The sequence below is a fragment of the Equus quagga genome, chromosome 7 (genome assembly GCF_021613505.1).
Source record: "Equus quagga isolate Etosha38 chromosome 7, UCLA_HA_Equagga_1.0, whole genome shotgun sequence".
Taxonomy (NCBI): domain Eukaryota; kingdom Metazoa; phylum Chordata; class Mammalia; order Perissodactyla; family Equidae; genus Equus; species Equus quagga.
In genome coordinates, this window is record NC_060273.1 from 61,511,078 (window position 1) to 61,522,075 (window position 10,998).

A 10,998-nucleotide genomic window follows, 5' to 3' on the forward strand; every position below is an offset into this window, starting at 1 on the left:
TGTATCACATTTTCCCATTACAAACTATGTGACAGCAAACATCCTTGTAAACACACGGGGACACTCACACGTGAGGGGTTTTTCGGTACATCCTTGACTCTTTCCTGTGCCTTCCTCCCCACCATTTGCCACCCTGCCAATTCCAAACCCTAGATTCCTCCAGCCTTATTCTTTTCTCCACTGTCACCTCCTCAAGGTCATTTCATCATCATCTGCCACAGACTCCAAATTGGTCTCCTTGCCTCTTTTTTTCCCCATTTTTTTTAACTAAAAAAAATTTCTAATGTATGTTTTATTGCAGTAACATTGGTTTATAACATTATATAAATTTCAGGTGTACATTGTTATATATTTCAGTTTCTGTGTGGATTACACCATGTTCACCACCCAAAGACTAATTACTACCCACCACCACACACACATGCCTAATTACCCCTTTCACCCTCCTCCCGCCCCTTCTCCCCTCTGGTAACCACTCCCTGCCTCTTGAGTGAGTTTCTGAAGCACAAACCTGACCCTGTCACTTCTCTCCTTAAAACCTTTCCATGACACCCACAGGACAAACTCCAAACCTAGGACAGACTGTAAACCCCCTGACATAGTTTACAAGCCATCTGGCCCCTGCTTAACTCTCCAGACTCCTCTGTTGCCAACCAAGCTCCTTGCCCAAACCTCAAGCAGAAAAAGAAAGGCAGTTTTCATTTAACAAGCTGCGTTCTCCTGCCTCCTTGAATTTGCAAAAGCTGTTCCCTCTGCCCAGAACACTTCTCTTCCACCAAGTCTCCATCCACACGTTCCTCCTCAGGAAGCTGTCCCTGCCCTTCCCTACGCTGGGCTGGGGAACACTCCACAGCCCTGGTCCTTCCGCCCCTGCATGCCTTTATCCCCTATTGTGAGGGTGTTTCCTGCCTGCCTCGCACCCTGGAGCACAGGCTCCTGAGGATGGGGGGAAGTATTACTTAACCATCCTATGCTTGGTACCCAGCACGGTGGGGCCTCAGTAAAGGACTTATGATTAAACTAACGGAAAGAACAAAGTCAACCTAGGAATTTCTACGTAGTACTGACCCTTTTGTGAGTTGGTCCTATTGCATAGTATTGGCCTGATAGAGAATATTAACATCAATATATTAAAAAGGCTTTGTGTTCCTGTTGAAGGGTAACTGGAATTTGAAGCCTGAAAAATGCCGTGAGAGGAGCAAGCTAGGGGTGGGTGAACCTTACGGACAAGATCCCCCTGAAGGTCCAGCGCAGGCAACTGCCTGACCTGAAAGAAACTTTAATCCCAGAGTTTGGACAGACTAGAACTCCAAATGGGGCTTCTCATAAGCTTTTTCAAGTAATGAAGCCAAATACATTATACTTAGTAACTTGTACGCAAACAGCAACAATCCCAGAAAACGGAAGAAAATTCTATTAATGGAGAAGCATCTGTTTAAAGTTCTGAGAGTCTCAACAAGCATTAAGCACTTTGCATCCAGATTAACAGCAGACAAAGAGATCACTCGGCACTCAGGTCTGACGGAGGACAGTAACTCACTGGTGAAGGACTGACTAGTCGCCTTGCTCCCAGCCCTTTGTTCCCTCCACCACAAGAAGCCACTTTCCAAAGTTTCTAAATTTATGTAGAGTACAAAAGCCATTCACTATTATGTTTGGCTTTTCAAAGTAGTTCTATTATCCCCAAGGATGCTGGATCTAATAGTCTCCCTTAAAGAAAAGCGCTTTTGTCATCTTATTCTTTCAGAAGCCTTTCTACTAATTCCACAAATTCAGACCGATTCAGTCACATTCAGAGGGCAAAAATTTCAAAGTCAGGACCAGTGTCTGTATGTGCTCCTGGTACTTTATGCCTAGTATCTGGCAGCTTCCTCTAATAGTGATGGAAAAGAAAGGATTTGCACTCTAACTTGACTATAAATGCTACAGATGTTTCGGGAAAAGGCTTCCTACATAGGTTAGCATTGAGCAAGGATCAAATTCAATTGACTACATGGCCCCGGCAAGTAAAGTGAGTTAAGTAGGCTGGGTCAGAGAAGAGACAGAGTAAAAGGACACGCCAGCTCTCCCTTCAGGCCACCTCAGGCAGGTTCTGAGGACAGAAAACCCACAGTCCACCTAAAAGGCAGCCAGCACCCCATCGCCAGTCCACCAAGTGCTGGAAACCAGGGCCTCCTATTGCCACATCCGCTTTTCCTAGAGAAGCTCCAAAACCAAAAATATGTGAAACTCTGGAATTTTAAATATCCACTCCCCTCCCCCAAAAAAGAAAATCCACAGCAACCATTTGCAATCTCCGATATTTTGATTCCAATCTCAGATTTGGAATCAAAATACCAGCTTTATCATTTTCTAATTCTTCATGTCTTTGGCCTATTAATGAACTTCCGAACCTCACTGTCCTCATCTGAAAAACAGGGTCATGAACATGAAATGCAATGCTTATCAAACACTTAATGTCCAACACAGGGTGAGCAACTAAATAGAGTTTCTTACAGGTGAAGAGCGGATCTTCCTATCAGTAAACTAACTGGTGTGATCTTCAAAGAACCTAATTAAAGATCCCAGGGAGGTCGAGTTCTCAGAAGATTTAGAGGCTTTCAAATTCTGATTACTGAACACTGAGCATTCAAGTCATTAGAAACTAAACAGAACCAGCAATAAAGAATGCCTAGCAATAGATACTTAATGAGCTGGAAGTGGCTCCTCCAATTAAGAGATCTAATAACTGGCACTAGTTAATGGCCACAAAAAGGCAATAAAGTACACATTGAGGGGTATATGTTTCAGGGAAAACAGTGGTAGCTTCTAAAGTAAGCTGTTAACAAACAAAAGGGTTTTAAGATAAGTTTTTCAAATCAGACAAACTTCCATTGTCAGATTCTAGACTCTTGTCTGTTAAACACTTCCACTAATTTTCACACTGTTTTAAGCAGATTCCAAAGAATACCAACCACAATATTAAGAGTCTGTTAAACAAAGAATTGCTTTATTAATACAAACTATTCATACATACACACAAACTATAAAGTGCTAAGAAATTTAAATGTTGAAGTCATAGCAAACGGGTGGCAATTCAACATCCAGGGCTGACAGAATGCTTGAGGGAGACTGCAACGGATCTAGAAAACAGGAATTTCTTATTCAATATGTGCAAATCCTTGAGTAACGGCCCATCTCAACAGGCATTAGTTATCACTTTTAATCATAAATTGTTTTTCCCTTTGTCTAATGAATCCCTACCCTGCCCTGCCTACACATATACACACTCGCTCGCTCACTTGGAGACATGGCTGTGGTCCCAGAATTAACCTTCATTAATTAGGAAATAAATCTTAGAAGTACCTGAAACTCTACTGTTCTTAGAGACCCAAGTAAGAGCCAACAATGTCACTAATGTAATTTATAAAATAGCATAAGTTATCCCATCAGAATAAATAGAAAACATACTTTTGACCACCAGCAGGAACCAAGTCCTCAAACCTTCTGCAGTAAGAAGGTTTTGTCATGCTGTGTTATTACACAGCTGTCTTGATCCTATATTAGCTTTGGACATAACTTGGAACTCTCATTCTAAGCAAGTTTATTCTACTTCGATTTATAATCTAAGAAGCTATATGCTAAATTCAATCTTGTTTTGCTGTATCTAAGACTGTCCAGATTCCAAAATGCCCTAATTCTACCCGGGCATTTGGGACTAAAAAGCAGTACCAGTTCTGGAACCTTATCCCTGAATGTGAGGGATAGAAATTACTTGCAGGCTAACCTTCCACACAACTCTGTGCGCAGGCTAATGAAAGTGTTATGACACAAATTGTTTGCAGCCCTTCGAGAAGGGCACTTGTTCACTTACTGGACTCCCACAGTGGAGAAGGCATCTTCAGAGGGGAAGGGGGGCCCAGGTGTAACAGCTTTTCAAGTTCCCGTTCCTCCTCGAGGATCATGAGAGGCACTCCATTCAAGGGCAGGTGTGCAATCTGGTGCTCTTCAGGCAGGTCGAAACTCTCAAAATCTGTCACCGAGAAAGCATTTTGTCAAGGCAACAGTTTTCAGGGTGGTCAGTGGCCTCTGGAGGTCTGAGACCCTTTCAGTGGGTCCATGAGGTCAAACTATTTTTCATAACATTAATCCTCTTTCCCACTGGGTTGATGCAATGATGGTACAAAAGCAATGGTGGATAAAACTGCTGTGTCATAGAACGAATCAAGGCAGTGGTAATAAACTATATTTAGTAGTCACTCTATTCCTGTCATTCGCTTGCAGTAAAAAATGCCAGTTTCACATATCACTTTACCATATGTAGTATTAATTTTATTAGCTCTCAACCTTTGAGAACATGTCTTTTTAGTATTCTGTACGATAAAATGAGAAGTATGCCATAAAGCACATCTGTTGCAAACTGAAATACCACGGTGATCTCAAAGAAAAAGATTTGCACAATGATTTGATTTTCAAGCGAAACTAGAGGCCTTTTTCCCAGAACACCACATAGTCGAAAGAACAACGGAAAGACAAACCATGGTTACTCAGACTTGGGTATTTGTCACACATTTTCTCAGAGGAATGAAAGAAGTCTATCACTTCAAGGAAAACAGTATTTGTTGCCAATGACAAAATTCACAATTTCAAGGAAAAAAACCAGAGCTTTGGAAAACTTATCTGCAATCATTAGCTTGACAGCTTCCTAATACTTAGACTTTTCTGAAGAGATCAGTGATGTTAATGAACGTGCTTTTGATGTCACATAATGAAACATTTCAACATTTGGATGATCTACATTTCTCAGTGAACCAATACTTCTAAATGACCAATGCGAGATAAATGCAAGGATAAAAGATACATTGGAAGTGCAAAATAGACCAATAGATTTTGTCAGAGGATAAAGTGTTCATTGACATGGTTTCAGATTCCAGATTGCAACTATGGGTCGGAAAACATTGTTGAGTTTTAGTGCCGTATCAAAGAAAACTATCCAGACTTATCTGAAAAGACTACTAAAATACTTCTCCCTTTCCTAATCATGTATCTCCACGAGGCCCAATTTTCTTCATACTTCAACCAAAACAGATGCAACAGATTGAATGCAGAATCAGATGAGAATCCAGCTGTCTTAAATTAAGCCAAATTAAGCAAATCTTCAAAAGTATAACACCATGCCAGTCTTCTCAGTAAGTTTTGTTTTGGAAAAGTTATTTTATGAAAAAAACAAAAGTTGTTAACATTAACGTAGTAGGTTTATTTTTAACCAATTAATTTTTTTAATTTCTCAATTTTAATTTCTAATACAGGAAATAGAACAGAACACACAAACAAAGCTTCTTTGGGGTGTTTGCTAATTTTTAAGTGTGAGAAAGTCCTAAAACAAATTTGAGAACCACTCTGTTAGGTAACATTCCTTCTTAAAATCTGAGTGCCTCACTTCTTAGAAATTTAAAACTGATTCCTCTTGACAGTAACAGAAGTAAGATTCAAATATTGAGTCTTTCCTCTTTTCAAAGAGGTTAAGTGTTTCCTCAAAAGATAAGAGCAAAGATGGAGGGAGAACCATCATTTTCTGAAATGTGAAGTTCTCTATAGCCTAAGTACTAAGAATTGTCTGTTGTTTTTCAAGCCTGGTCAAACCCAGAAGTCAGAAAGAAATCGAGTGTTGCGTGACTACTTAGTTTAAAACCACTGAATTGTAAGGGAAACCATAGACAAAGATGCCAGAGGAAAGAAGTCGGCAACATAACAAGGCTAATTTCCTTTATCCACAAAGAGCCCTTAAAAAATAAGTCAATCTGTAAGAAAGTCACATAATCAAAGGAAAACAAAGATACAAACAGGAAGTTAAAGAGAAAGAAAAAATATAGATGGCCAATAATCAAACATGCTCAGCCACAAACATCCCCCAATTTAAGACATGAGAGACCTGCTGCCTTTCTGGTAAAGATTAGAGTTTTGAAACATCTGCAGTTAAAGAACACGGGGAAGGGAGGCATCCTCACCCACTGCAGGTGGGTTCGCTTATTTATGCTTCTGTTTTGGAGGGCAATTTAGCAGTATCTCTTTCCTCAAACACAGCATATTATAGTCCTCTTCCCTGGTCAATATGCATAAACCTACCTCATTTTCCTGAATGTTAATCATTAGAATGGATGCACCATGTTTTATCAAAACTTAATTACACACACTTTGAGACCCAGCAATGCTTTTTAAAGTTTACTCTCCAGATATACCCACAAACTCGCGACAATATAACTTCGACGATACTAATGGCAGAATTGTTTGTAATATACAACAGCCAGAAAAAACTTAGATGTACATTAGCAGAATGACTAAATGCTCTTTGGGCCCTTGTGGTCTGCCCCCACCCAGGCACCAGCAACATCCTTCACTTGGCCTTTCAGTTGGTCTCCCAGAACCACTCCAGGCCTTTGTTCTGCCTCAGGATCTTTGCACACACGTAGGTACAATACTTTTGCCTTGCCTCTCCCCTTCACCCAGCTACCTCCTTATATCCTTCAAGACTCAACCTCAGGTCACTTCCTGAGAGAAAGCTTCCCTGCTCTTCCAGGCTGGGTCAGTCCCCTCAGAAGCCCACCCTCTTTCTCTCCTGGCTCACACTCCAGCACAGAGATGATTGGTTCAGTGCTTGACTCTCCCTCCAAATCCTGTGCTCCCTCAGGGTAGGGCCTGTCTTCTTAATCATTTCATCCACAGCCTAATAGTGCCTGGCATACAGTAGCCTCTCCTCAAATGTGAGGAAATTAAAGCTTGAGAAGCAGGTTCTATAATACAAAACATTTCAGATCCATGTAGCTGATTGAAGGAGTTAAAAAAACACATTTTCACTGGCTATGTGGATTTTTCAGGCATTGTTCAACTTGACACAAAGCCCACTGTCTAAAAGGCTTGCCAGAAGACTGCCCACTTTAGACTTCTTCACTGTTAGTGAGCGCATCTTCTCTGCCCCAGGTGGTTAGCTTCTGAGGACAGAACAATGCTCTCCACATCTTCTGATTTCCCTCCTGACGTAAAGATAATACCTTACAAATCATTCCACCAACAATTAGATTTGTTCAAAGACACCCAGATTCAGACAGTCTCATTATAGTTGGGGTCCTATGTCTGAAACTCAAGGCTAACGCATTTGTGCAACACCACAAGATACTACCCAGAGGATTGAAGGGGAAGAATTTTTCTATTTCTGGATAGGCGTCGTCCGGGGCAGGAACAGAGCTTTTTGCTTTCACAGTCTTCTCAGTCACCTAAAACAAACCAAGAAAATACGGATTAGTGAGAGTGGAAGCCTTGTCAACTGATTAGTACAAGAGATCATAGAGCTTCCTCAAGACATGTGACTGCTTTGCTACAGTTTGTTTTCAATTTCATGCGGACTTCTAAGAAACCATAATCTTCAGTTGTCATGATTACACGCAAATACAATTCAGCAAGCGATTCTAGTAGCAGGGTTCAAAAGTTAAGTCCGAAATTTAAGTACTGGCACCTGTCAGCATAAACTATCAAGAATGCAGAGTGGAGTTAATTCAGAGCTAATCAACTCACTCACTCAGCCTAACAGAGAAGAATCTGGGCATGAGCACCCAGAATAGTAGTTAGTCCTAGAAGCCATTTTTGGCTTTTGGAGTGTGATTTATCTTCATTACTTGCTTGGTTAATATTAAAAACAAGTTTGTATTCCTCAAATACATACACATAGTAAGAGGCAGCAAAAAAACAGTCAAGGACTTTAGAAGCCCACCAGGGATCACTGCCTCGTCTGGAACTGAGAGGTAGGCAGTCCACGACAGCGGCAGGCCAAAACGAAGCCTGAGTTTTCCGGATTTAACCTTACACATAGAGCAAATCCCTATGGCAGGGTTTCCCACACTTTGGTTCTGTGTCACATTCTCCTTATTTTTGCCATGTCCTTGCAATACCCGTATTTAACGTTTCTCTCTAAGTCAACTCAGTTTTTTAAAAAGACATCCTTGTCCTAAGCCGTATTACGTGTAAGCCACAGGTTTGATGTAAAGTACTAGTTGTTTTTTCCTAATACACATTAAACCAATTATTCAAATAAAGTGTTACTCTCTATGCTGAAGTCACCTTTCACAGCAAAGTCCTCTTGGTCTGGGACGCACTGACCTACAACTCATGCACACACACACAAATGCCAACATTTTAGCAAATTATCACCCAACGAGCTGGTGCTGGCTCTGGGACGTGGGGAGGAGGATGGTAGCACCTGAGCTATTACATTAGGAACGCGACCACTTACAACGTAAGCACCCTTGCTCGCACTGCTTCATGTATCTGTAAGTAGACACTACCAACCAATCTGCTTCAAGATACTAGCTAAGGGCAGGTGAGGCAACAATATTCACCAGCTGCTTCTGCGACTTCTAATTTTGAGGTACAGAGGAAGTCCACAAAGAGAGTCTTTCATCTGCTATGTTTGCCTCTGTTTCCTTTTGCTCACAGGAAAGAAAGCCAGGTAGGACGCCAATAGTCATTTTATGAGTCAAAAGTGAAGTGTTTAAATAGTGTCTTTATAGCTAACACTCACCTTTTTGCCAGAGAAGCTTGTCTGTTTCTGTTTGAGGGGTCCATTAGTCTTTACTGACTTTTCTGTAGCTCTGTTGACAGTCCCCAAAGCCTTTCTGGCAGCTTTAGGTAAGGCTGGGGGAACATCAAACGTTTTCCCAACACGTGGTGTTGAAACTTGAGATCTCCCATCCAAGGCTTTGACTGCTGAAGGAAAAGTCTTACCATAAGATTATGTAGGCAGTAGACACCTGTGCACCTTGAAGGCTGACTGTGTATATAAACTTGGCCTAATTCTCATCCCTAAACACAACCTTTATTTTTTTTTCCCTGAGGAAGAGTTGCCCTGAGCTAAGATCTGTTGCCAATCTTCCTCTCTTTTTTGTTTGGCTTGAGGAAGATTAGCCCTGAGCTAACATCTGTGCCAATCCTCCTCTATTTTTGATGTGGGTCCCCATCACAGCATGGCTGACCAGTTGTATAGGTCTGCATACAGGATCTGAACCCGCTGCAGAGCGCATCACACTTAATCACCAGGCCACGGGGCCGGCCCCCTCAACTCCCATTTTTGACAGTGGCATGGCCATGATATGCCTAATAGTACTTCAGTTTATGACCCTCTTAAATAATCTCATTAAGGCATTGAACCTGAAAAAGGGACCCATAACAAGCACGTAACAATAACAGTATTCCGTTACAATAACAGTATTCCGTAACCTGACTCCATTTGCCAACAAAGGACACTAAATGCCTCCCCCAGCTCCAGGCCACATTCACAGTTGCTTCACAATACCTGTGTATCTGACTGCAGCCTGTATACTTACAAGGCCCAGACCCCAGCTTCATCCCGTCCTTAGGAGCCACACGGGTGCCTGGTTCTCCATTTTCCTTATCAACAAAGATCAGAGTAGCCATTCTGGATTAAGCTAGGGATGTGAAGTACATATTAGACCCTGAGGGGTTAGGGAAGACGACAGAAGTTAAGGTGTAGCTCAGAACAAACTTTCTATCCTGGGCACGTCCACGCAAAAACAAGAATTAAGAAGGAGAAGCCGGATCTTGAGCCAACAAGCACTTAAGCCAGCTCTTAACTCTCGAAACCTGCGTCAGAGGCTCTAAGCCCCTGAAGAGTTGGCGGTTTGGGGCTTATCAAAACCGAACCGCCCTGGGTGGCGGACGCAGTCCGGGGTCATAGACAACCCGGGGTAGCCCTAGCCTCCAGCCCCCAGGCCCCAAAGCCCCGGCTCCCGGTTCCCGGCCCCCGGTCCCCAGCCCCCAGCCCCCAGCCCCGGTCCGTCTCCTTCCTCGCCAGACCCCGCTGGCCCAACCACTCGCAACCTTTCCATTCACCCACGTTGGGACCAACAGCCAAAACCACCCAAGACTCGGTCTCCAGCGGTCGCACCAGAATCTGCGTTTAAACCACAACTCACGCCCCTATTGGTTCATCCGCCCAAGAGGCGGGACCGGGGTGGGGCGGAGGCTCCCAGGAAGAACCAATGGGAGGAAACTAAGCTCTCTGGGCTCCGCCCCCGGAAGCTTTTTCCCGGGAAGTTTTGTAGCTTGTTTCCTGAGAAGAAAAAAAACAAACTTGCTGACACCTTAATCACGGACTTGTAGGTGTTTTTTCAATCTGCTCCCTACATAGATAGAAAGGGAGTGAATATGGTCTCCAATTCCAAGAAATAAATAATTATTATGATTCTTATGATATCAAGATACAGAGTTTTGCGTTCGTTCCTGAAACACATGGGTGGCCAAGACGTTCTTAAATGAAAAGCTTGCGAGGTTCAAAAAAGTCAGTGCAAGGTGGCGACAGAACTATTTTCCTAAGGTCTTCAACTAATGAACCATCCGTCCAGAGAATAAATAGACCGGATCAAGTCAAATAAAAAGAAGGAACAGCACTGGAGGAAAGGCATTGTAGTCACTGGAAAACTGAGTCATAACTGAGGAAAAATGGGTACATAATAGTTGTATCTCAATTAGAGACATGAAAGAATACATATATAGTCAGGTGGAGAAGACAACCCACATTAGGTCTAAGGAACACTAGTAGCAGAGCAGAATTAAGAAGAAATGTAGGTACAGATAGATCAAACAGCAATGTGGGAGTCATTCTGTTATGCTTGTGATTAAGAATGTACTGATTATTCCCTAATTGCAGGACTATCTATCCTCAACATTTCAGGCTAGGATGCTGTCTCTTCTGTAGCATCAGGAATCTGACTTAGGAACAAAATGATGATCCTACAAAACACATAATTCAGGCTTCCTTTAAAATTCTGTCATTTAATAGGGACTTATTTTAAACTTCTAACATCTCAACAATATATGTAGTCATCAAAACCACCTGGAAGGCCCTGGTGGGGAAAGGCAGATGGATGAACAAGAGAAGATTAAAGCAATAATAAAGATACAGAAAAGGAATTCCAATTTCAAGATATGGAGAGAAACTATGCTTGAAAA

At 42.2% G+C, this 10,998-nt stretch overlaps 1 protein-coding gene across 7 annotated transcripts; it reads right to left on the reverse strand.

Moving 5' to 3' along the window:
- Positions 1-2,967: 2,967 nt before the first annotated feature.
- Positions 2,968-9,971, reverse strand: PTTG1 (PTTG1 regulator of sister chromatid separation, securin). Of its 7 annotated transcripts, none has more exons than XM_046665249.1 (6): positions 9,884-9,971; positions 9,354-9,455; positions 8,552-8,733; positions 7,157-7,250; positions 3,854-4,012; positions 2,968-3,122 (listed from the first exon to the last, which is right to left on the reverse strand). In XM_046665249.1, the coding sequence occupies exons 2-6, from the start codon at positions 9,442-9,444 to the stop codon at positions 3,043-3,045; spliced, it is 606 nt and encodes a 201-aa protein (XP_046521205.1). In that variant the 5' UTR covers positions 9,445-9,455; positions 9,884-9,971; the 3' UTR covers positions 2,968-3,042. The 7 variants fall into 7 exon arrangements, with proteins under 7 accessions (XP_046521205.1, XP_046521201.1, XP_046521202.1 ...); XM_046665245.1 differs by having other exon boundaries at positions 8,552-8,736; XM_046665246.1 differs by having other exon boundaries at positions 8,552-8,736; positions 9,354-9,482; positions 9,884-9,948.
- Positions 9,972-10,998: the final 1,027 nt, after the last annotated feature.

Coding starts and splice junctions, on each gene's coding strand:
- PTTG1 (XM_046665245.1), bottom strand. CDS start 9,444: ATGGCTACTCTGATCTTTGTTGATAAGGAAAATGGAGAACCAGGCACC. Junction 8,737..9,353: donor GAAGCTGGGGTCTGGGCCTT/GTAAGTATACAG, acceptor CTTTTCCTTCAG/CAGTCAAAGCCTTGGATGGG. Junction 4,013..7,156: donor CTTCCCCTTCAATCCTCTGG/GTAGTATCTTGT, acceptor TCTCGGTGACAG/ATTTTGAGAGTTTCGACCTG.